This window comes from Platichthys flesus, chromosome 15 (assembly GCF_949316205.1).
Source record: "Platichthys flesus chromosome 15, fPlaFle2.1, whole genome shotgun sequence".
In the NCBI taxonomy this organism is placed as follows: Eukaryota; Metazoa; Chordata; class Actinopteri; order Pleuronectiformes; family Pleuronectidae; genus Platichthys; species Platichthys flesus.
Genome location: NC_084959.1, coordinates 4,767,872 through 4,793,210, shown reverse-complemented (window position 1 = coordinate 4,793,210; position 25,339 = coordinate 4,767,872). Strand labels below are relative to the sequence as shown.

The 25,339-nt window shown below is 42.2% G+C and overlaps 2 protein-coding genes across 2 annotated transcripts; both read left to right on the top strand.

Moving 5' to 3' along the window:
• Positions 1-484: 484 nt before the first annotated feature.
• Positions 485-9,657, top strand: scaf4a (SR-related CTD-associated factor 4a). The gene is made up of 19 exons (XM_062406356.1): positions 485-650; positions 1,974-2,057; positions 2,162-2,206; positions 2,298-2,459; positions 2,582-2,714; positions 3,147-3,283; positions 3,379-3,546; positions 3,686-3,771; positions 3,853-3,928; positions 4,135-4,311; positions 4,411-4,487; positions 4,622-4,812; positions 5,006-5,106; positions 5,426-5,539; positions 5,634-5,790; positions 5,914-6,041; positions 6,164-6,317; positions 6,407-6,562; positions 6,779-9,657. Exons 1-19 carry the CDS (start codon positions 621-623, stop codon positions 8,020-8,022), a joined length of 3,420 nt encoding a protein of 1,139 aa, XP_062262340.1. The 5' UTR covers positions 485-620; the 3' UTR covers positions 8,023-9,657.
• A 1,155-nt stretch (positions 9,658-10,812) lies between these two features.
• sod1 (superoxide dismutase 1, soluble) lies at positions 10,813-13,921 on the top strand. Its single transcript, XM_062406294.1, has 5 exons — positions 10,813-10,972; positions 12,286-12,382; positions 12,504-12,573; positions 13,180-13,297; positions 13,515-13,921. The coding sequence occupies exons 1-5, from the start codon at positions 10,901-10,903 to the stop codon at positions 13,620-13,622; spliced, it is 465 nt and encodes a 154-aa protein (XP_062262278.1). The 5' UTR covers positions 10,813-10,900; the 3' UTR covers positions 13,623-13,921.
• Positions 13,922-25,339: the final 11,418 nt, after the last annotated feature.

The following is a 25,339-nucleotide window of genomic DNA, read 5'->3' as shown; positions in this document are numbered from 1 at the left end:
GTCCAAAAATCCAAGGGTCTCCCTACCTTGTCTAGTGCCCCTGAGCAAGGCACCTTACTCCCCCAACATTTGCTCCCCGAGCGCCGTATATGGTCGCTCACTGCTCTGTGTGTCCTGCACCAGATGGGTCAAAAGCAGAGGTTAAATTTCCCTACCTGCATGAGTGTGCCTTTGCATGTCTGTGCATGTGTTTGAGACTAATAAATGCATCTAAATCTTAATCTTGTGATTTGTTTTGTTAACTATTGTTTATATCACATTACATATTTCTAATGTGGTATTTTGTTTACCACTACTAACAATAATTCTAATAATATAAACAATACTATTATTAGTAACCATAGTTATGTTAACCACAACTATACTCATATAAATAATAATAATCCAAAACCACATTCTCTAAACCTTGAGCACTCCGCCACCCAGTGGACAAAACGCGGAACTGCAGCATTGAATCCCATCATGCTTTGCCGTAACCGCCGAGCCGAGCTCCACCGATGCTAAGCTAACTACCTTTAGCCACCGGGAGCGGACATGTTGTTCGGACCGTTCCGCGGATAAGCGTCGCTATAAGCGGGGAATCTGGTGCGGAGGGGCAGGCTCGGGGGCGTCGGGCAGCCATGGACGCCGTCAACGCCTTTAACCAGGAGGTAAGAGGCCCCACAGACACCCTGGACCCGCCGAGGCTGGCGGTGCTGGCCGAGGGGCTGCGTCTCCCCGGAGCTAGCCGAGCAGGACGGACCAGGGTGGCCTGCTCGGTTAAGCTAGCCGGACATATCCGTGTTGCCCGGTGCATGGCTTACCCGGGTTAGCATCCGTGCAGCACGCGTGCATAGCAGGTTAATTCAAGTATTCCATGCCTATCAGAAAAACTAGCTTAACCGAGGCTAGCTACCGTTAGCCCCCACCTGTATTCATTTCAATGTTAGCTTGTGCGGTTGTTGGCAGCAATGCTACACAGGAAACACTCCCCTGATGCTAGCGTCGCCCTGTTAGCTTACAAACTAAATATCATAACAAACACTCATGCACCTCACTGAGTGAATACAGCACGTGTTTGTCAAAGCAGAGTTTTAACTAAAAGCTAGCAACCAGTTCACTAACAGTTGGATTCTGCTGGTGTTGCTGGTTCCTCTCGTTTCTCCTCATGGCTCCTTTTTGAATCGCATGGACTCCTCATGGATCACACACAGACACACAACCCTGTAATCGTATCACAATTGTTTGTCTCATCAGCCCTGATACTTTGATTTGCACTAAACCTTTACAGACGCAGCGTCTGTTGCGTCTCGAGATGAGTCTTGAAGTTTCGACAGCACAGTTTCTGTCTGTCTGGCCCACAGATGCAGGGTGGTGGTTGTTGTGGTTTGGAAATCACTTGTTATCTCTTATGCACATGAAACATTTCTCGATGTAAAGTGCAAGTCAAGTCATCCCTGGATTAAATGAGCAAACTTGCACTTAACTGATTTCAATTGTGCATATTATTTCTCGTTTATTTTCATGTATACACAAGTTATGCAGCTTGTGTTGACAAATCATCACAACTTAGTGCATCTCCTCAGAGCCGAGGAGGAACTGGACTAACTTCCACTAGAGCACATTCCTCCGCCACGGTCCTAAACTCTCCTTGAATTCGATTAGGCTGCTCCAAACTGCACACACTCCTAATACCATCACTACCACCAGATAAACCACTAAGATTTACCCACTAGACAATTGTCTATTAAAGGATGATTAGCTTGTGATGGCAGAGACATCCATTGCCTACAGAATATGAGGTTTAATTTTACCTCTTGGTGTCACTAAAACTTCAAATTGTGAAAAGCTTATCTTGTAAAGGTGTCTTGATCTGGAAAGGGAAGTGGAATACAAATTATCTTATATCAACACTGAAATTCTGTTCATGTCACCCTTGTAGCTAAGCCCAGACTCTCTGTGTCTCATTCATCTGTTATCTCCTGTGTCTCTAGTTATTCTCCTTGATGGACTCCAAGCCCCCGATCTCTCGGGCGAAGATGATATCCATCACCAAATCAGCCATCAAAGCTATGAAAGTAAGAACGAGTTGTGTTGTTGTTGTTTTTGTGAAAAAATATTATATCTACTATGTTTTGAGTATTTTTCTTGCTTGTAACTCGCTCGCTTCTCTCTTTCTCAGCTCTACAAACATGTGGTCCAGATTGTGGAGAAGTTTGTTAAGAAGGTGAGAGAAACGTGTCCAAATTCAGTCACCACCCAGTTTCTCCTCAACATATTTGTGTTGAGAATCTGTTCTATCCCTCTGCTCTCCCAAGTGCAAGTCTGAGTACAAGATTGCAGGCCTGTATGTGGTGGACTCCATTGTTCGGCAGTCCAGACACCAGTTTGGATCGGACAAGGACGTGTTTGGCCCAAGATTTACCAAAAATATCACAGGAACATTTGAGAACCTCTGCCTTTGCCCTATAGAAGACAGGGTAAGAACACCAAGACCTGGTTAAAGTTTCAGTGTCATGTTTGGCCCTGTTGTAGTTTTCAATTAGTAGAAAATTAGTTTGTGTTTGACCTCTGTCCCTCCCCCCATTACGTTCCTTTGCAGAGTAAGATTGTGCGGGTGTTGAACCTGTGGCAGAAGAATGGGGTGTTCAAGATCGAGATCATTCAGCCCCTCCTGGACATGGCTGCTGGGTCTAGCAGTGGTGCTGCCCAATATATGGACACAGATGAGCCAGGTAACGTGTGTGGTTGTACGCATTAGCCAGTAGATTGTTAGGCCATGATATGTTAATTGTTTTTAAATACAAACACCACTTTATAGGTCAAAATTAGTTCAGTTTTTTAACAGCTCAACACCGGCGACAGCCAGTGGCCGGAGGTGTTATGTTTTCGAGTTGTCTATTCTTCCCATTCTCGTGAATTTCTTAAAATGTGGTTTTAAATATTCACTTGAACTCAAGTATAATCTGATAAATTGTTGGGGGTCAAAGGTCACCATTGCCTCTTGGATGTGAATCTGCCTGATGTAATTTCAGGAGTAAATTTTTACATTTTCCTCTCAATTTATGTTGTATATTGAAATGTGATGGTGATATGTTAAGTATCAGTGAATGTTGGTGGTTTGTGTGCTGCTCACAATTATCTTAAAGCTTCCTCTCGTCCATCAGGTTCTTCTCCACCTCCAGCCAAAGAGCCGGTTACTTCGGTGACGGCAAACTCCACCACGACGTCCACTGCTCAGCTGCAAAACACTGATGCCTTCGCTGCCGTGGCTCAGCTCTTCCAGTCGTCACAGGGTCAGCAGGTGAGTGTGCACGGACGCAGATTGGCAGTGCAACTCTCTTAGACCCACACCAATAAACAACTCTTCTCTTTAACTCTGTCACTGGCATTTTATAGCTTCAACAGATGCTCCAGAACTTCCAGCAGCAGCCAGCGAAGCCAGACACCAACACCCAGCCTCCTCTCCATACGAGCCAAACACAGGCCCAAAACATCCCCGCCGGCCTGGGCATGGGCACTCCACATCCTCCCCAGCCCAGCCAGCAGAAAACCACCTTTGACAAGGTGTCCGTGTGGTTTTGTTTTTGCATTTGCCGTCAACTCTGTGAAGACATTGTAGCCCTATGAGAATTAAATGAGGCTGAACAAGCTCGGCAATGTTGAAAAAGTCTTCACGTTCATAACCCGTCTCCCTCTCAAATAGAAATTGCTGGATCGTTTTGACTACGACGATGAACCAGATGCTGGAGAGGACTCGAGAAAGGATGACATTGCATCACAGCCCTCTTTGTAAGCCCTAGATTTATATAATGTACTACAATTTAAAATAACAACAACTGTGAGTCTCATGTTTTATTTCTATTATCACAGTATGCAGCAGCCACCGGCCTTCCCACAGCACTTTAATCCGTCAATGATTAACATGTCGCAAGACCACTCACAACAGGTAAGAGAATAAAAACTTAATTTCTAAAAGAACTGATCTTTTCTTTCGAGTCTAGTCCATTTTTTTAATTTGAAATCAATACAAATATTACTATACAATGTATTATTATTATATAAAGTGAATTGCAAGCTCTTAATTTGTGAAAGGCAACATTTATAAATAAACAGTTGTGTATGCATAAGAGTCACCACCGATGTGTTTGCCAGGTTCCTCTTCCGCCTAATGGCCAGCACCAGGCCTATGGTTTACCATCAGGACAAAGCTTCCCAGTTATGATGCCTCCTATGGGGCACGCTCTACCAGGGCAGCCCCTCCCTGGTTCGACTGGGCTTCCAGGTTTTCCAGGGGTATTTCCTCCCCACAATGCAGACCAGCAACAACAGGTAGACAAGACAATTTAAACCTATAAACATTTAAATGAGGGGTCGTAGATTTATTAGTTTATAGCTAATTATAACCACCTCCTTCTCATACCTCATCAGGATATGTCAATGGATGTGGACCGCTCGTCTGTGAGGGACGGCCGACATGGCCGAAGGTCACCACACTCAGGCTCCAGGTAGGCGTCCAAAGAAGCATGTGACCCGTCAAACTATGTTTCCTTATCCACACTTCTTTTTTTTCCAATTATCGTTTATTTCCCTATTTGTGATGAACATACCATGAGTTCCGGGGCCTTTTATTTTTCTTTAGGTCTCCAAAGAGGAGGAGGTCACGCTCTAATTCTCGCACTCGGCGGTCCAGGCACCGGCGGTCCCGCTCGCGCTCCAGAGACCGCCGTCACCATTCCCCACGCCCTCGCTCTCTGGAGCAAAGGGAGAGAGAGAAGGAGAGGGAGCGACGGCAGAAGGGCCTCCCACCGCCCAAGAGCGAGACTCTAAGCAGTGAGTCTGATTATCGTTATATTTAATTAGTAGAGGGACATGGACTGCTAGGTTTGTGCAGTACGTTTTTAGTTGTGTCATAAGAATGTCTTCTGGAGGATATCACAATTATTCCTTCTATTCTGATTCTAGTTTTTACATATATTTTTTCAAACTTCTTGTTCATCTTACCTTTTTTATTTGTCAATCTCAGTTTGCAGTACAACTCTGTGGGTGGGCCAGCTGGACAAGAGAACACAACAGCAAGATGTCGCCTGTATCCTGGAGGAGTTCGGGGAGATAGAATCCATCAATGTAAGCAGACTTGTTCAGATCACTTGCACGGAGCCGTTGTGTGGTTTGTAACAACAGATTTGAATTTCCTCCTAAAGTGGGTTCCAAATATGTTTATGAATAATGGAAACCCACGTATTTTTACTGGTCAATTAGTAGAAAATGTATCATTATTTATTTGTGTTTTTCATGAACAGCTAACTCACTTTGCTTTTCCAACTTTTGCCATTGTTAAACTGAATATCAAAGTGCCACAATATGATAATATTAAGCTAACTAATTAGAAATCACAGCCTCCATGTTTTTTCCTAACCTGTCTGTTTTTGTTCCTCTTGTGAAGATGATTCCTCCACGTGGCTGTGCCTATATTGTCATGATTCTTCGTCAAGATGCCTTCAGGGCTCTACAGAAGCTTGGCAGAGGATCTTACAAGGTTAACCAGAAAGCCATAAAGGTCAGCGAGCTAAACTCTGAATAAAAACAGTTTGCATCTCAAAAAGAAAGCAAATAATCTAATCTAGAGTTGCTGTTTTTTCTCTTCTTGGCAGATTGCTTGGGCTTTGAACAAGGGCATAAAAGCTGACTTCAAACAGTACTGGGACGTGGAGCTGGGTGTCACCTACATACCGTGGTCTAAAATCAGAGAGGACCAGCTGGAGGAGTTAAAAGAAGGAGGAATACTGGATGGAGACACCTTGTCACCAGGTGAAACCTTGCAACAGGCCCTTTAGGACATCAGACTAACAGATTCAGGCATACAATGAGACCCCACAAGACTCTGCTGTGGAATATGAAAGTCTAATTCTGAATTGTGTTTGTCTTTTCCAGAGTGGAGTGGAGCCAGGAAGTCTCTGGACCAACCAGAGGAACTCACCCACAACGGCCGTTCAGAGCCACAGCAGCCGGAGGAGATGCCAATGTTACCAGTGCCTTCAGCAGCTGCTCCTCCTGCCCAGGTAAACAACTGAGAATTACAGATATTTATCTATCACTAGTATATTAGAAAATATTTGTATGTACCATTCGGAAAGTTATTTTGATCCATACATCTGAAGTTAATCTTTGTAATTGTTCTCAGGTTCCTCCAATGCAGCAGCCAATGGTTGGCATGGGTTCTCTCCAGCCTCCGGGCTTTCCTGGTCCTATAGGCATGCCCCCGCATTCCTTCCCACCTGGCGTCCCCCCTCCTCCTTTCATGAGACCTGGGTTCAACCCTATGCAGATGCCTCCAGGTAACACCTCCAACTGCAATCAAACAACGTCTCTATGCACCAGAAGTTGTTCAACCCGACCTTACTCATTGTACGTTCTCTTCTCCCAGGTTTCCCTCCCCCAGGATCTATGCATCTAGGTCCCCCACCTCCTTCCCAAGGTGGACTAGAGGACCAGAACCTGGACCCAGCCGGTCTGGGCAACAGGAAAAACAATGAGGGCCCAGAGGGTCCCAACATCTTCAACAACCAGATGGGTCCTATGGGTCAGTCTGTCTTTCTTCCCTGACTTTTCACCAGACAGTTATTTGTTATCTGTCATTCTCAGTCTTAAGATTTCCTATCATAACTCTTCATATATGACTGAGTTTGGCCATTCAAATCTATCTCATCACTTAAAAAACTAAGGATTAGTTTATCAGTGAGTTTGTGGGTTTATAGAATTACAAGTTGTGTTTGTTTTTTATTTTTTTCTCCTTCAGGTAACCAATTAGTTGTCCCACCAGTTGCTATGTCAGGTATACCTCCAGGTGGTCATCCAGGGAACATGCAGCCGCCCTCTGGTGGTCTGCTCGGTGCGCGGCCTGGCATAATCCCACTCCAGCGTCCTCCCGGTCCCCCTCTTCCACACTTGCAGCGTTTCCCTCCACCTCACGCGATAAGACCCCCTCACCCCAACATGCTCCCTATGCCCCCACAGATGATTCCCAGGGGGCCACACCCTCAGCTGATTCACCACGAGCCCCCTCCACCCAAAGGGGGCTTTGGGATGCCGCCTCCCCACAGTATTCGGGCTCCTTTCCCGCCCCATGGGCATGGCCCTTCTCCTCATCAAGGTCCTCCTCCTCCTTTTGTCAGACCAGGGGCCCCTCATGTTCAGGAAGGGCCAGAGGAAATGGAGGAGAGACCGTTCAGGGGAGACAGGCCTGGATTCAGGGACAGAGAGCCAGATAGGGACAGAGACTGGGATCGGGACATGGACAGAGAGAGGGACAGAGGTTTTGGAGGTGGAAGGCGTCCCTTCGGTGATGGGGGGAGGGGAGGAGGCGGTGAGAGAATGGAAGGGAGAGGCAGGGGAGGAGGCTGGCAGGAGGACGGGGGCAATCAGCGTGGAGGAGGATGGGAGAGAGATAGGGACAGAAGTCGTGACAGAGATTGTGATCGTGACAGAGATAGAGACAGACGGGACTGTAGGGAGAGGCGGACCAGTCTAGACAAGGAAAGGGAACGAGGGAGAAATGATGATGGGGGGAAGGATCACGGGAAAGGGGAAGGAGGAGGAAAGGGAGAGGGAAGCAGTCGAGACAGAGCGAGAGGAGCAGAGGGAAAAGAACGGGAAAGGCCGAGGCGGGAACGGCGAGAGAGGGCCTCGCGGTGGGACAAGGATGATCGATTGGCCGAAGTAGAAAACATGGACATACTTCGGACCTCGGACAGCACAGAGCAACCTTGTGTGACTCCTGAGGCTGCTGTGGAACCGAGTAAAGAGCCGAGCAAAGAACCGAGTAAAGAGCCGAGCAAAGAACCGAGCAAAGAGCCGAGCAAAGAGCCGAGCAAAGAACCGAGTAAAGAGCCGAGTAAAGAGCTGAGCAAAGAACCGAGCGTGGAACCTCCTCAACAAAAGGCAGAATCAGAACCTGTTGCTGCGACAGAGCCAACGCCATCTGAGCCTTTACCTCCAGCTCAAAGTGAACCCACGGAAACAGAACAGGAAGCAGCATCATAGACTGGCTCTGGCTCCGACTCCTCCTTCAGCGAAAGACTGATACGAACCACTGAGAGACAACAGGTGGTTTCACTATGGTTGCCAGCCTCAACTCCTGGCAGAAGAGCTGGTCACCATTTTTCAGTTGCTATTGGCCATTTCTGACAAGTAACGGATTTCTTGAAGACAAACATCTCTGACACATATTATCAAACAGGTTAAAATGGTCATTTGTAGTTGCATCCATGTCTCAAAACACAAATCCATTGGTTTGCAGACAGGAAACAACTGATTTATATCACACAAATGTATTGTTACTTCACGAACCCTCATCTCCTCACTCACTCACTCACTAAACGTTATTTTTAAAATATATTTAAAAAATTTGCCCAAATATGACAAATTCTAAAGAAGCACCATTCTATCTGCTGGTTTTCTCATCTTGTTTTTCTTGTCAGCCTTTAGGAACAGCTTTGAAAGGGCTATTAACAGACATTGTGACTGACTCCGAGTCGTTTCACTTAAAGACATTTCAGCATTAACCCGCTCACCAACTATCAATGAAAGAATAAGGAAATCCAAGCTTATTATGGCTTTTCTCCTGTGAACTATTTCTGGAGTAAACAGATTATGATGTTGTACGATGAGAATCAGAGGTTGGAGTGAATTGGATCTACTACTAGAAGAGTTATTGTTATACAAAACTGACCTTGAGAACGTCCATTTGTAAAGAAACTGATTTCTACCCAGATTGGCCACAGCTGTTCAAAAACAGCTGAAGTTTCATCTTGATGAAGTTCTCAAAACTAACATCAACATCATAAAGTTGAGTGAAATGTCATTCAACAGTTCTCAGATGTGTACCCTTAGTCATTTCTTTTTTTCTCTGTCTAAATCTCATACTCTTTCCTAAAGGTGTATTTTTTTCATCAGTTAAATAAAGAAGAAACTTTTTGTGGCTCCAGCTGAGGAAAATCCAATTAAAGTTCATTTCAATTATTGTAACAAAAATCCAGGGGCCATATTTATGTTTATGGTTTTTTCCTATGTGTAGGGAAGAAGGGGGTATGATATCTTGTGACTAGATAAAAGGGCTGAATTGTGTTTTGGAATCTTCATCTATTTATCTCATGTATCTCAGAAAATTCAGATCTATAATTTAGTTTTTTTTTTCCATATGAAAATGCAAAAATGAATCCCTGAAGCTGAACATGTTGTTGTTTTTGACTGATAAACACAGCCTGCAAACTTAGTTTCCGTTTCACTGTAGAGATATTTTGTGTAAACACCCAGGTTCCCAACAAATCCCAACTCTTGCTCCCTCATAGATTTCACCCAGAGGCACCACGGGCCGAACTAATGTGATGAAATGAAGAATACTGCTCGGGACACACTGCTGTAAATATGCTTGTAACACTGACGCTTCCACAGGTGTTATGGTCATTGTTGTTAATAATATGCGACTCGTTAATCAGAGACAACACGTTGACTTTGAAGGATTAACAGAGGCCCTTTGCTTTAAGGTTTTTAACTCCTCGTGGTTTGAACGTTGACAGATGTTTCTATGATTTGTTAAAAATACAAAAGACATGGACAGAAAATCTTCAATATTTCAACCATAGGAATTTGTTTTTAATAAACTATTTTTTTACCAAATCCTTTGGCTTGTCATGGTCTCTTTGAAAGCCACAAGCCTATCTTTACTGTGAAATTTGAATTATTAAGTTGATGTTTACAGGTTGATCCTGTACTTGTTTAGCACCAAGTCACAACATGCATTATTTCAAGGAGCTCACCACATGAAGGTCAAGGCCGTACGATATTATGGAGAAACCCAACTGCTTTTTCATTTCTTTTATTAGGGCCCGAGCACCGAAATCGGTGGGAGGCCCTATTGAATTTTTTTAATCTGAGTCTCCCCAAGAAAAAGCTTGTAGAGCGGCCATCAATGCAGCCTGAATAATGAATTACCTAAACTGCTCATCTTCAAATGAGAACAAACTCCTTCTCCCTTCAAATAGACTTTGTGCTAATACTCACATACTGATCAGTGTATTGTTTAGACAAAGCCTTGCCTCGCAGTTTCTATGTAACAGGGATGAATGTAAGGTTAATCCAGCATTATATTTCATGAAAGATATATTATTACTCATTTTAAATTAAGCATAACTGACAGTAATATAACATAACAATGAAGACACTGGTTGATGTGGACGAAAATGAGTCACATAATGTCTTTTAAGTTTAAATACAGTTTTTTGCACCTGAGTGAAGATTCTGTTTTTTTAAAGTCTTTATTAGTCTACAATGACAATCACTTGACAAAAATTTTAAAAGTATGTGTAAGATAGTTATCTGTTACACCTCCTCAATGTGCTTAGACGATGCATAATCAGTCAATCAAATGTTATTTGCAAAGGCCATATTCACAAATCAAAATATGTCTCATAGGGCTTTAACAAGGTGTGACCTCCTCTGCCTTTAACCCTCATAAGCAATGCATAAGCATTATATAGATATATGATTTGTTTATATTGCAGTGATTATATCATTTTATCCTCCTAAGAGGCAAGATTATGCCAATATCAGCTCATTGGTTTGAGTTGTTACGATTAAATGTGAAAACAATATATTTTGTGATAGTAATAATTAGAAATGTATTAATAGTGCTGGAAAATCGAATGAAGCGTTTTATAACAGGGATTTGTTCACCTACTTCAATGGGGCGGTGTTTAGCAGTCAATGGCCAATCAAAATCAGTCTCCCTGCTCGTATTCGCCTCTGATTGGCTGGCTGTGTCCTACCCCCGCCCCCCTTGACACTTAAATAGTGCTTGGTCATCTGTGACATTCGACACACGTCAGAAACTTGTGCGTATTTTTGGAGAACTACCGCAGAAATGGTGCTGAAAGCCGTGTGCGTACTGAAAGGAGCCGGAGAAACCAGCGGGACCGTTCACTTTGAGCAGGAGGTGAGTCCCGTGAGGCTGCTTTTAACCGGGAGGAGGAACACGTAGCCCGGCAGCCATTCAATTTAACCCCGTGCAGCTTCCGTGCTAAGCTAAGCTAGCTAGGCTCCATTCACAATACTGCAGGGCAAGTTAAGTCGGGTTTTGGTTGTGAGGCTAAGCTAAGCTAGCTAGCTGCATTTGAATGAGAGGAAGTGAGGCTCTGTGTGATTTCTAGATTTGGATTTGCTGTCCAACAGTTCAGCAAGTTGATAAAGAGCCGTGACCTTTAACCCTTTGTTTTGTTAATGATCAAGGCTGCGTGGTTGTGTGCAGACGCCTGTTGCGTAAGTTTGGCGTGTTTGTGTAGCATTAACATCGTCCCGTGTTTGCAGAAACTCTCTCAAATGGAGGAACCTCTGCAAGCAGCTGTTTCACTTAAGGACTAAATGAGCTGCTGCACTAATTGAAACCTATTAAACGTAAAATCAACTCGTTACTTGTATTTTCTGCTGAGTCATTGTGGGGCCTCCCTCTTGTTTCTGCCCCTGGAGATAAAACCATGCGTCATGACTGGTCCAAGTACTAGTGCATGGACCCTCGTGCACACGCACTCCTCCAGCAGAACACTGGACTGATGTTGTATCTGTCAGTTATGGAGTTCATTTTGATGCATTTTCTTGCCCGGTCAATTTAAAGACGCATGTGACAGGTTTTTAAAAAGGGATAGTTCACCCCAAAAAAGAAAATTCACTCATTATCTACTTACCACTGTGCCGATGGAGGAGATGGGTGAAGAGTTTGAGTCCACAAAACATACTGGAGATTCAGGGGTAAACAGTGTTGCAGCCAAATCAAATACAATTGAAGTTAATGGTCACTCATTCTTCAAATGTTACAAAACATGGCTCCATACTGCTGCTGTGGTGTCCAGGTGTCCGTAGACTCCGATATTTGAATCTCAATGTTTTTAGCTTAAATGTTCGTTGTGGGTTCTCACCCCTCCACCAGCATAGTGATATGTAGAAATAGAGTGAATCTTAATTTTTGGTTGAACAGTCCCTTAAAGACACTTTGTACTTACCCAGTAAAGCAGACTTCTTGAACTATAACCTAAAACACGCTGCTGTTGCACAACTGAGTGTCTAATGCACAGAAGTGGTGTTACTTATCTGTATTAGGACATTTTTACAGTTAAATTCGTATGTAACTGTTGACATTTTATGTAGGTTTACAGAGTCAGGTTGGGCTGTGAATGGGATGGAAGGGATTCCTGTTTTCTTTACCCTCCAGTCAGCACCTGGTTTTGACAGCTTCTTTGTTTCTCAATCTGTTAGAGCGATTCAGCCCCTGTGAAGGTGACAGGAAAGATCGCGGGTCTTGCCCCTGGTGAGCATGGATTCCACGTTCATTCTTTTGGAGACAACACAAACGGTGAGTAGCTGAAAACATGTGTATGAATATGTCATCTTGTTTGTGAATAGTTGCTGCACTGCCTGGTTCTCATTTCACAAACAAACAGACTAAATCTGAGGCTTTTCTTCCCTTTTCACAGGGTGCATGAGTGCAGGACCTCACTTCAATCCCCACGGCAAGAATCATGCTGGTCCTACTGATGCAGACAGGTGAGGAAGTGTTTACCTGTGGTGAGGATATCTGTTTGGAAAGAGGTTGATTATCGTGATTGGCCTATGGGTCCAGGCCGGACACACCTGGGTCTGTTCATGCGTTTTGTTTGCTTTACAATGAAGCAACAACGCAGACCACATCTTTTCATATTGTTGAAGCTTTTTAGTTCATGGAAATGTCAGGATTCTCTCACTAAACCCTTCCCTGTAGAGTCTGGTAGTGAAATCACTACCTGCCTTCTTAGGTGACTATTATTATATTTTCTGTTAAACACAATGTCGTAACAGCTTTGAGGAACTTTCTGTGAATTTGACACAAACATTTGCTTTTATTCTAAGATAAATTAATGGAAATTTGATCATGGATAAAGCAAATCACTTGCAAATTTGGGATAAAAAGGAGGTTTTATATTTAAAATCATTTCCATACAAACTTGGTCAAATCTTAACATAACTTGTTCACACCTTTTGTGTATACTGTCTTCAGTCAACGGTTGACTTAAATAGTTTTTAAATCAGTTTTTCTCTTACGAATTCTAGAAGAAGTGTGTTAATCAGTAACAATTCAAGGTTAATGCAAAACATTATTTTGTTTGTCAATAGGCACGTTGGAGACCTGGGGAATGTGACTGCTGGAGCAGATAATGTTGCTGAGATAAACATCTCTGACAAGATGCTCACCCTCAATGGCCCCAACTCCATTATTGGCCGAACCATGGTGGTAAGGAAAAGTATTTTTCTGTACTATTTCAATTTCCAGTGAATGAAAATCGACATTAGTAAATCAGGTTTTACTCTATTGTTAAGTAGTTCATCTTGGTTTTTATGAGGAGGGGGGATAAGCTGCAAGATTCTACACTTTATTGACTGGAGCTGAGCCTGTTGGCCATAAACTGTCAGTGAAAAACCTCCTGACTGCTTCTTGTCCTGTTTTTCAGATCCATGAGAAAGCTGACGATCTTGGAAAAGGAGGCAACGATGAGAGTCTAAAGACGGGCAATGCTGGTGGACGTCTGGCCTGTGGAGTCATTGGCATCTGCGCGTAAAAAAAAAATGTCTGCCCAAAACTAAAAGCACTGGAAATGGATTCCCCCCCAACAGCACTTAATAAGACCAATATAGCTACTTCATGTGACAGTGTTTCCTTTTTTCAATACTCTGTCGCTTCGTATTCGCCATTCAATGGAGTAGAAGATGTGCTATACTATACTGTCCCTTTGTGATGACGATTGTCTGCTTGGATTTGTGTCTGTTGACTAGTTTTGTCCCAAAGAGTTAGTTACGCACAAGTAAACAGTTGTATACAACTTAAAAAGTTCATCAATAAAACGTCTGTTCACTCGAATGGCGTGTGATAATTCTGATATGTGTATAGATGGTTTGCAATCGAGACCAAAACCTGGAATAGTCATTGACTCAATCTTCTGACAACCTAGGGTCCCTACATCAATGAAACAAGTGAACACAAATGTTTCCTTTCAATTCCAAAAAGGAGGTTGGATTTCTCTTCTGTGTTTTTGTTGGTTGGATTTAAAGTTGCCGTTCAAATTGGAATCTGGCAACTGGTCAAATCCTAGATGGGTGAACCATTTAGTAAATGAAATGTCCCTACTCTATCTCGTGTATTGTCACCTTTCCTTATCCCTATCAGTAATGTCGTCCTAAGATAACATAATATAGTGACAGGTTGTAAAGATTTATGGCTGAAATAAAACAATGGTGTATCTAAGCAATATTTCTAGGGTAAAGTTCCCTTGGTACAAAGACGACAAACTAGTTAAAATAATTTTATAAAATGGTGTTTTAACTTGACCATCTTTATTTTGGGTGTGTTATTTTCAAGGTTTTATAAAGTTGGTTCCTAGTTCTCTCAAAGCCTTTTGTATTGAAAAGGCTGTAGCTCTGTTAGGCCTCTTGACGCAGTTCAATTCATTACCTGCAGCCGTACAACTATCTATAAACTAGTTCCTCTGAGACCAGGTGTAATATCCCAGCAGGTGAGTTTATGATCATTTACATGTTTAAGCCTTTATAGCTGCTAGTAAAGTTAATCCCAGTTTTTACAAAGTTTTATAACATCTTTGAGCATCAAAACTATTTTTTTCTTCAAACCCCTGCAATAGGAGATCGTGGCTGGGTTAGCTGAAGCAACATGCTAGCTGTCGCCATGTTGGCTAACTAACAAGTCACATTTCGGTTTTACATCCTTTATAACTTATTTTTACACGATAATGCAATGGTCAACATATGCTTCGACTCCTATAATATGGATAACTTAAAATATCCAGTAGCATATTTTCATGGACACCAAGTTGTGTTGGTTTCTATACTTGAAATAACACAGTGACGCAGGTGTCAAATTATGGAGATTAATGCAGTTCACTATTGAATTAATGAAACATGAATTATTTCCCATTACAACTAAGATTAATTCCCCCTGTTAGTAATTTGAGTATTAATGTTGGTAACATAACCAACATTGCAATTGAACAAAAATATACCTTCATTACAAAGTCAATGGAGAAACACAAAGTTCCCAAATACAATAATTCATGTCCACTACTGGATAAGAGATTTGTTTTAGGATGAGAAAAAGCTTAATGACAGAAAACAGACATTGAAAGGTAATTTATTCTTTTTATCAGAAGGAAACTGTTGTGTTCCATTTTTATTTTACTTTTTTTTTTTTTAATAAAGGACCCCCTAGGAAATGAGATGATGCATCTCATTTATCCAGTGTTAATACATTTCTAAATGCACTATATATGTTTTAAAATAGACCCCTGACACATATTCAAATATGGCAGAAGTCTTGGTTCACGTGCAGTCACCGTGTAGGTCACCTGATGCTTGGCTGCCTGCAGGTAAGATAAATAATTCTTATTCCTAAAGTTTAATCAGTTGTTTTCTTAAATCTCAAAGTACATTCAACCTGGTTCGGTTCCCTGGTTAATAGAACACGATAGCTTTAAGTTGACAACACCACGTCACCAAGAAACCACAATAACTGACAAATATCAAACAACAAAAAGTAGATTAAAGATGCAACTGAGTCCAGACGCAATACATTCTCAGACAGGGAGTTTCCAGGAGGCTCTGACAGCAGAAGTTTGGATCCTGATTGATCACCTCCTCTCTGGTTCGGTGCATTAAGATGTTTCGTCCTCTAGAGGGCAGAGCACCTCCTCATAACTGTACCAAGCGTTTGCTGTGATACTTCAACATGGAGGGATCAGATCAAACCAAATTTCATGGGCTTTTGTATGTTATAAGATTTGATTGTGCAAACCAGTAGCTGGAAATGTGCAAAAATCAACTCTGCAAATATTCACCCTCGTAGGAAAAAGGGCTACATTGGAGATCATTATGTAATTTTAATGAATAACTGCTATTTCACATACTTAAAAAACATGACATTTCATGAACATCTCAGACGGACCTTGTGAATCAACCTACTAAAATATAGATAACAGGCTTTGATGGGAAACTATGGATTGAAATTGGAATCTTTGCTTTTCCTCCATGATGTTAAACAGAACAGCTGTGCCCTGTTGTGTCCAACTCACACTCACACACACACACACACACACACACACACACACACACACACTGTCACAGTAAACGCAAACGGATACACTCCCATACACTATCCCCCCCTGCCGATAGCCAGTGCGTGGAAGTAAAAATTGCATGCTCTAAAAGCCTTTTCCCTTTGCATGGGAATGGCAGCGGCTTCCATGTGAAGTGACTCGGCTCTCTGCTCCTCTCCTGCGGGAAATGAGAGATTTGAGGCCCTTCTATGGAGTTAATACCCCAGGGAGCGATCCAGAGGCAAGCTGCAAAGAGTGTGTCAATTTGTACATGATACGCAGCAAGACGCTGAGATCCACTGCATTAGCATACGGGATGTGTCTCTTACTCCGCTTTCTTCTCAACAACTGATAATCGACGGCTCATGAATTTAAAAGTCAGGATTGTTGGCAGGGCCGCATACAAAATGTTGAATCTTAAGCTGTTGTTATTTTACTTGTACATCTGGATTTGTTTTTCAGTGAAATCCACCAGTGGTTTTTGTTTTTACCAGTTACAACAGTAGTGAGTCAGTACCATTTGGACCATAGAGAAGTCCGGCCTTTTACAATAGAGCAAATCTGTGTATGAGTTTGTCTCTAAGCATGGGAGTCACTATGCTTGGGGTACGTGTAGGGAGGTAGTTTCAGGCCATGACCAGAAAGGCAGCCCCCAAAAAGCTGCGTATACAAGTTGGGAGTAGCTGTATTAGTTTGGACAGAGGCAGAGCGGAAAGACAGACTGACTGTAAAAGCTTGTATAAATAGCCTGGGAGTGGAGGTAATGAATAATGGAGACGGCCGATGCAGCTGACAGTGAGCGGGAGAGGTCGTGACAGCGAGAGAGACCAGCCAGGCTTAGTATAAGAGAATGTAATGTAATGAAAAAGAATAAAATGATAATGACGATGAGAAGTGTCCTGCCAGATGTTGACAGAAGTTCACGCTGAAGGTCACACGTCAATATATTTATGTTCCTTTCGTTAATATAGTCTCAACCCTGGATTACATTTTAAATTTAAACTTGGTCTATTGTCACAAATGGTTTTTCAGAGGACCTTTCCAGAATCAAAAAGGTCAGTGACGAGCTTTACTTAACGAAGGCTTGGAGCTTAACTGCCACTTATCCTTCAGGTGGAAGGTGAGGTTCAAAGGGTGTTCTTCCTTTATTAGCTTCAGAGACACCACGTTGCAGTAACTTTGGGAAAGTAACGATGAACCAGTCTTACAAGGTTGGGTGCTTTTGTAACTTTCCGAGTTGCAGCAATTTGTTCTTTTGTGCATTATTAAAAAGAAAAGGACTGGCTGTTAAACTGTATCCAACACCCACATGAACAGAGTCACCATCGGAGGTGGCGGGGCCGTGCCCGTGGTGTTCACTGTAAGATGAGTCAGAGGCAGAGGTTCTTTTCCACCAAGTTATGTAAGTGGGAAGAAAAGCACTTCAAAGGCATGCATGTATGTACTTCTATGTACTTCTGTGTACTTTGTCTGTAGAGGATAGTTTTTGAATATCTATAAACAGGCATCTTTGTGCTCAGAAACACTGCTGACAACAACAAGTGTGGCCACATCTCCAGTGGTGGCTTTCTGCTGTTTTCTCCTCAGGGCTTCAGCAGTGCACGTATGGCCCACCACTCCAACTGAATGCTTAGCGACAGGCTTTTACTTGTTTAACAGCTGCATACAGTGCACACCACTCCCCCACCCATCTGGAAAGTGGATGAGGAGAGACATATTTGCATACTCCTGGGTATCAATCAATGGGAAAAATTAGAAAAGCTCATTTAGGTCAGTGGCTTCCGAATGGAGCGGTGGGTCTCACACAGGAAGATTGTATTAGGTTGGTGTGATTTAGGGTCCGGCCGTTAACTGCATGCACACAATGTACACGTCTGGAAACAAACACAGGAACTCCAGTCTCTTATTGAAGTAATGGCACTCACTCCCCTGCGACTCTCCACCATTCTCCAGGGTGAGAGTTCACCTTCCGGTACACCCTCCAACACTGACATCGTGGGCACATTTTAGACACCAGTAACCACAGGTCAGGGGTGGGATGCCATAAATGGCGCCCATTCTACGAGACATGGTTGCTTGGTAGACAGACTAATTACAAGGCCCCTGTGACCTAACCTCTAACCCTGAGCTCGGAGTCATGTGATCATGAGAGCGGAGATCCCTCAACACGGCGATCTACTCTTGCTGTGCGCTCTACCCGTCCATTTTTGGCTCTGTATCTTGATATACATAGTTATCTCCACCAAGGAGGTTCTGTTTTGACCCCTGTTGGTTAGCTGGTTTGTTTTGGTAGCAGGATTACAGTGGCTGTAGCAGTAACTCAGGGATCTATTCTCACGAGATATGGAGTATTAATAATTCTCACTGTTTTCCCAGGGAATAATTCACGGATCTTGAAACAAATCATGCACATTATATACATTTTTAAGAATTTAAGTGGTTGTTGGGCCATGTGGAGGTGTGCCCTCTCCTGGGGTCCATTCTAGTTTTGGAAGGACAGATATTCAAGTGTGTGCGTCCAGTTTTATCTGTGTGGAAATGGTTCAGGAGCCTTTTAGTCCAGCAGATCAACCTGAGTAGGCTGCAATTCTGTGTACAAGCAGGCGAGAGACGACTCCAGAGGGATTCCAAGGCCTATTTAACACATGACACCCTCCCTCTCATCCATGGTCAAACAGCAGTCCCGGGCTCTGACCTTTGAACTTAGTGACCTGCTAAACCTGCGCGACCATAACTCTCACTTTTGCTCAGGAGGGTGCTTATTATTCTTTCTAGGATGAGTGGTTGTAGGGGTCTCAAGACTGTTTAGCAGATTGCTGCAAGAAACATGGCAGAGAGACAAGAAATGATTGGATATTTGACAACTGAGTACGTTTCCAGACGCTGACCTCGTGCTACATTCCAGAGATGCTTCTGCGTTGAACTCCTGAATGGTCAATGGCAGGAATATCACAGGATGACCATAATCAAGTGACATTAAAGATCTTACCCATCTATTTGGTACACTTTGCGTACAAATACATTATATACACAATTTTACCCTAGACAAATAATATAGGAGCATATAAGCGGCAGTGGTCTAGTGGCAGAAACTTGGACTATGGGCAGAGAAGATCTCTGGTTCGTCTCTGGTTCGACTCCACGGAGAGACAACTAAGACGAACCTGGATTGATCTGTCCAAAAATCCAAGAGTCTCCCTACCCTGTCTAGTGCCCCTGAGCAACGCACCTTACTCCCATCTGCTCCCCGTGCGCGGTACATGGTCGCTCACTGCTCTGTGTGTCCTGCACCAGATGGGTTAAAAGCAGAGATTAAATTTCACTACCTGCATGAGTGTGTCTGTGCATGTCTGTGCATGTGTTTGGGACTAATAAATGCATCTTAATCTTAATCTTAATCCTAATAATATCTTTGTCAATCGCCAACAAATGACCAAGAATTCAGATTACAGATTTAATAATTTGAATCATTTATCAAGCACAATGGTAAAAAGTTTCAGATTTCATCTCTTTAAATGTAATGATGTGTAGCTTATTTTTAGTTTATGTCTATTTTGGTACATGTCCCCTCTGCCAACAAGGATGTCGTGGGGATTTATGACTTGTACTACAGCAGGGCCACCAGGGGATGATTTTGATGTTTTGGCTTCACTTTTGAGGAGCTGTCATGTTGACCATCTTTATTTACAGTCTGCGGAAAGTCAATATAAAATTGACAAACCATCTTGTTGAAGTTGTCTGTGACCTTTAATCTCCTGCTGGTGCTCCACTAAAACTGAGGGATCAGCAAAGTCAGAGTAAGATTAATCCTCAGGGAACAATGAATGTTCATAACAAAATTCCAGGGCGATCCACACAGTAGAGATATTTCTCTCTTGGGTGAATTGACTGACCAAGATGAAGCACTGGCTGAAAATAACGTATAGTTTATTATATCATAAAAATAATCATAACAGCAGCCCTACACCAACCTCTAAATGTACAATAAAGTATAATATAGTAATATGGAGGTATTGGTTTATCAAAATAGTTTGTAATGTGTAAATTGCAGATCATACAACATATGAAATCCTCAGAAACTATCCATGCTGTACTCCAGGACCCGTTCATGAGGGTTTTATTTCCTGCAGACAGACTCTGGATTCAGTTATACAAATTCATTAGACATTTAAATGTTGTCATAGCAAATATTTATCAAAGAGTTCCAGAAAGAGGAAGCAGTTAACAAGATAAACAGAGGAAACCAGTTCACCAAACATTGTCGGCTTAAGTCACAGGAAGGACAGTGACATGGAGAGAGTCCAGAGACACTGAACACTTAACCAAAAAGACAGGTCAGTCTGTATTCAGACTAAACCAAGAGCAAGTGTGTTTGCATGTATGTTTAATCTGCAAGGTGACCTTCCTGCATTTCATGCCTCTTGATTATTCTCTCTGCGTGAGAGCTTATGTGCGTGTGTGTGTGTGTTTGTGAGTTTTCCATTTAAGGCTCTTATATGTGTGTGTGAGATGTGCAGCTCAGGTGTGAAGTGTTCTGCGGTTCCCAGCAGAGTGAAGACCACTACAAACTCCTCTCTTGTCGAGGAGGGAGAAGGGGAAGACTGGGCGGGGGGAGGGAGAACAGAAGATGGAGAGAGGGAGGGAAAGAAATGGGGAGAGAGGATCACAGACGGACCCTGTTCTTCTCCTACAGAGAGAATAGAAACTTTACATTGTCCAGACGACAGTGACAGTTTTCATTTCCCTCACAGACTCCTCTCTTTTACTCTTCAGTCCACTTTTGAGATTTTTTCCCTTTCTCCTTCCTTCTGTCCATTACAGTTAATGGAGTGAGTCTCAGCTCTGACCTCATGGTCTCCGAGATGAAGGATGAAATTACTGTCCTTATATGCGCATATTTTGAATTCTTTTGAATTACCCAGACCGAAATTATACACTTTACACTGCACATTTAGCTAAATTATTCATCTGCTGCTGAAATGATTTTGGATAGTAAATATATGGTCCTGGATTCAGAACTGTAAAAAGACTCTCGAGGAATAGAAGCCTAAACACTGTAAAAGCGATAAACCCAGAAATTTGTAGCAAAAGTGCATTATGCTCATTTTGTTTTTATAAGTCTGCAATCTATATTAACATGCATGTAAGGAGTATGATAATATATATAAGTTAAAGCTACACAGCCAAGATCACAGGTGTGTCATTGATCTTAATTTGGCATTAATCTTGCATTTGATCCTTATTTTGCTAGTGAATGGCCCAACGAACTTCAAAGTAAAGATTTTGCCGCTTACAGGTTATTACTGTTAGAACTGTACAAACCCAGTCTACAGTCATTAAATCCATATATGACACTACTAGTCATTTTAATAATAATATAAATAAGCAGAAGAAAAAAAAGCCTCCAAGATATAATCTCATCTCACAATTTCTATTACCATTTTGTCTTGATAAATACCTTAAAAATCCATTTGCGGTTATTATACTAATTCATTATTCTATTTATATCAACTAGAGACACAGCTTGACATTCAGGAAGTCTGGAAATTGCCCTTTCGCTGGAATGTGTATCTTCTTTTCTTCCGAGCACTTGATCTTATTTCTTTTCCCCTTTCTGAATCACAAGGGAAACATTAAGGTGTGTAATACAACCTAAGTGCTCCTCAGCCAAAGCACTTGACCTTTACTGTAGTGCTATAGCTTCATCTAACGACATCATATGCTAATTCACTTGCATTAGCCAGAGATAACCCACCCAGTATTTATGTTAAGACTCTTCTTTATTCTCTCATACATGCTAGTGACCATTATTCACAGTTGGTCTTGTGGCTCATAGTGAAACGTGCTTGTCCTGGTAGTTAAACCTCTCATATTAATTACTTAGTGCCCTCACTCTCATCCCGGACGGCAATTAACCTGTTTTAATTGGAGTGGTGTTGCCGGAGGAGGTGAGACAACATCACCTGCAATTCCAGAGAAGCTGTAACAGTGAGAGAGATTATTTTCACACCAGCAGTTAGTTTCAGCTGGTTGTCCTCGTGTAACCTCATTTGTTACAGTTCATAGACAGTTTACTGATTAACAATATTGACTGGCACCATTTATCTTCTCCCTAAATGGCCTCGTTGGACCATTATATGGAGTTAGTCTTTTTATTACAGCAGTTTAGTGATTTCTTCTAATATGTAGTTAGACAAAAGGTATTTGTAAACCAAGTGAAATTAGATTTTAAAATGCGTTTTGACTTGTGCAAATTAGCTGAATTGTTTGTACTAATGGGATTGATTGTATTCTTTTTCAATTTTCTACAGCTCGTAATAATCAGAATCAGAATCAGAGGCTGAAGCAAACAGTGTTTCCCACTTGACTGACCAGTTGCAACAGGACATTACTCTTGTGGACTGTGTATGTTACTGGATTAATAACTGAACTCTATGTTTTATGGGTATACTTTTGTTCGATGTGCAAGAAGCACAATGTCACTAATTTAAAGACTTTTTTCTATTATATCCTAAGTCTAACATTCTAATGTTCACTCATAGGATGCACGTGGATGTCACTCTGTGTGGGGGTGGAACATTTCCACTGTGTCTGTCAGATTTCACTTCTCGTTGGAAATGCTTCACGTGTTGATATCTCATAGTTTTTCTAATATCTTTGTCAATCCACTGTCTTCAATTTTTATTTGTGTGTTTAGCTGAATAACCCGACAATTTGAGACAATGAAAGATTCTCCAAAGTGAGGACTAGTTTATCATCTGGTCTTAGATTTAAATTAGAATAACATTGGGGTAAAGAGTGAACTTAAATCTTTGAGCAGAGTTGTTACTTGTGCATGAGCATTTATTTAGTCTCTGGCTTTCTATTATGTATTGATTCTGTGTACCAGGATCAATAGCTGCTCATTAACTGGGGCCATGAAGCCAGTTTCATGCTTTAGCTGTGTTTCAAATCGTAATGCTCAATTAATCAGTCCAAAAAAATATATAATAAGAAAACGGAAAGATGTTATCAGGAGGGCAGATTGTCGCTGTTTCAGGAAACCTTCCTTGATTGCACTAATTTAGTTCAACAATTTGTTTTTATCAATTTTTCACATTTGAGCAAGTGAAACCTATGTTTGTTTGTGTGGAGATCCATTGTGTGTATGGGTTGGCCTAATTGAGACATATGACCAGTGTTCCTCATTTAAATCTTGTAAATGAAAATCAATTCACCAATCTCCTAATTCAACATCAGACGGCTGAACAAATGCCACAGTAACTGCAGGAAAAAGCTAATTTGCCAAATGGAAACGATACTGATCTTTGACTTTGCAAAAATGCGGCACATAATGGAAGAATAAATCAACGCTTTAAACATTTCACCATCAAATAAATAAATCCAGGAGTCGGGGAAGCACACAATGATCGTAGAGGAGGACGGTATTTCAACCTCACACAATAACTTTAAATCTTCTCTGTTCTCTGGCTACTTTTAAGCAATTAGTTAGATAGTGTGAGACATTTGTTCACAACAGGACCATTAACAGTTTCTCTTGTCTGTATATTTATACTGTCACATGTCCAGATGAAGTATGGATTGTCCTGAGGCTCTGTGAGGTTCACTGAACTAAAACCCTTCCCCAGCTTGGCAGCGTCCCTCACCCCCTCTAAACCCCATCTTTCTCTGCCTTCTGTTGTCTGCCTCTAATTATTTTAGGTTGCCAGCGAGCACAGCACACACCTCATCTAAGCACAGATTTGTTTGTGTAAGGTCACACCAGCAAAAAGCTCTTTGTCCTGGTTTTCTTTTTCCCGTATGGCAGAGGACAGCGGTGCTTGGTTTTGCTGATGTACACAGAAAGGTTCAGAGGTGCAGTGTGTCAGGTGACACCCACACGCCACAGTATCTTCCACTTCTGCAGACTGAGCGATTTTAGCAGTTTTATTGCATGTTTGTGCAAATGTATGTTTTTTGTGTTGTCTATAAATTTGATTTTGTGGATTTACAATTTTAATGCGTGTGAACTTGTTCTGTTATCTCCTTGTCAGCAGCAGTAAACCTCATGGGGACCAAAGCCCAGTCCTAATGATGCAAAACGTCATTTCTGAGGTTCTGGTTAAAGATAGGGTTAAGATTTATGGTTAGGTATGGTTAGGTAACTGGTCATGGATAAGATTAGGCATAAGGTTTTTGTTTGGCTTTAAAGTCCTAATAGCTGCACAAACCTGTGTGTTTCTCGATTGTTACAATGCCACATACCAAGCTCTAAGCCCTCTGAGGTAGAAGTGTTTTGTCAGTACCTAGATGTGGATGTTGCACATGTTTGTGCACGTGTTTTTATGTGTGTGTCTCCTCTCGGTCTTTGTGTATCTCTCTCAGTGGGTGGTAACTATTAAATTCTCCAGTCAGTCCTTTGGGAGCAGCCATCAGCCCGTCATCTTTCGGAGGAACACCATACCTTCTGATGCTTTAATCCCTTCTTTCCTCTCCTCCCCTCCTTTTCCCATACTCAACCTCTTAACCTCATCTCCCTTCTTCTCCTCCCTCCCTCCTTCCCTCCCTCCCTTTCAGTCTCCTCTTTCTGCTGGCACTGTCAACTTTCAGCTGAAGTGGCTGAAACTCAGTCGACGCAGCAGTGGCTGTGTTAAAAGCCGGGATACTACAGTGCGTCGGTCGAGTTCAATGACGAGATGTAGATGTTTATGTTATTTATTTTCATTGGCTTGCAGCTGTTAAGGTGGTACAATTAAAGAAACTTTGACTTTGAAGATCCCCTTACCTTTCCTCTCTGAGTTCCACCGAAGTAGTTTTCAGTGCATTGCATTGACACTTTTGCTGCTTGAAGCAAATCCCATAAATTTGTGAATGTGTGTCCCAGAAAACCTCATTTCCATTATTACCACAGCACAAAGACACGGTTTCTTTGTCTTTTGCGTTTTTTGCACGAACAAGTGTTTGTTTGTTTGCCTGTCCGTGCTACACAAATAAAGGGGTGATATCAGGGCTTAAGGCCAGCGGTCACTGCAGGATGCTGTGTTAGAATCCATTTCCGTCCTCGTCTAAGAGCCTCTGATGAGCAATGGAATCGTTTGATGTTTTGCGATAAGCGTTTGAGCCTGTGTGTGATGTGTCTGGAGGGTGCTTTAATAACAATAGCCCAGAATGATGTGTGCGTGTGTGCGTGTGTG

What these genes read in the sequence shown, in the direction of transcription:
- scaf4a (XM_062406356.1), top strand. Translation starts at nt 621, where the DNA reads ATGGACGCCGTCAACGCCTTTAACCAGGAG. An exon ending in TCAACGCCTTTAACCAGGAG is followed by an intron (nt 651 to 1,973) that starts GTAAGAGGCCCC and finishes CTGTGTCTCTAG; the next exon opens with TTATTCTCCTTGATGGACTC. An exon ending in TTAACCAGAAAGCCATAAAG is followed by an intron (nt 5,540 to 5,633) that starts GTCAGCGAGCTA and finishes TCTTCTTGGCAG; the next exon opens with ATTGCTTGGGCTTTGAACAA.
- sod1 (XM_062406294.1), top strand. Translation starts at nt 10,901, where the DNA reads ATGGTGCTGAAAGCCGTGTGCGTACTGAAAGGAGCCGGAGAAACCAGC. An exon ending in GGTCCTACTGATGCAGACAG is followed by an intron (nt 12,574 to 13,179) that starts GTGAGGAAGTGT and finishes GTTTGTCAATAG; the next exon opens with GCACGTTGGAGACCTGGGGA. An exon ending in TTATTGGCCGAACCATGGTG is followed by an intron (nt 13,298 to 13,514) that starts GTAAGGAAAAGT and finishes CCTGTTTTTCAG; the next exon opens with ATCCATGAGAAAGCTGACGA.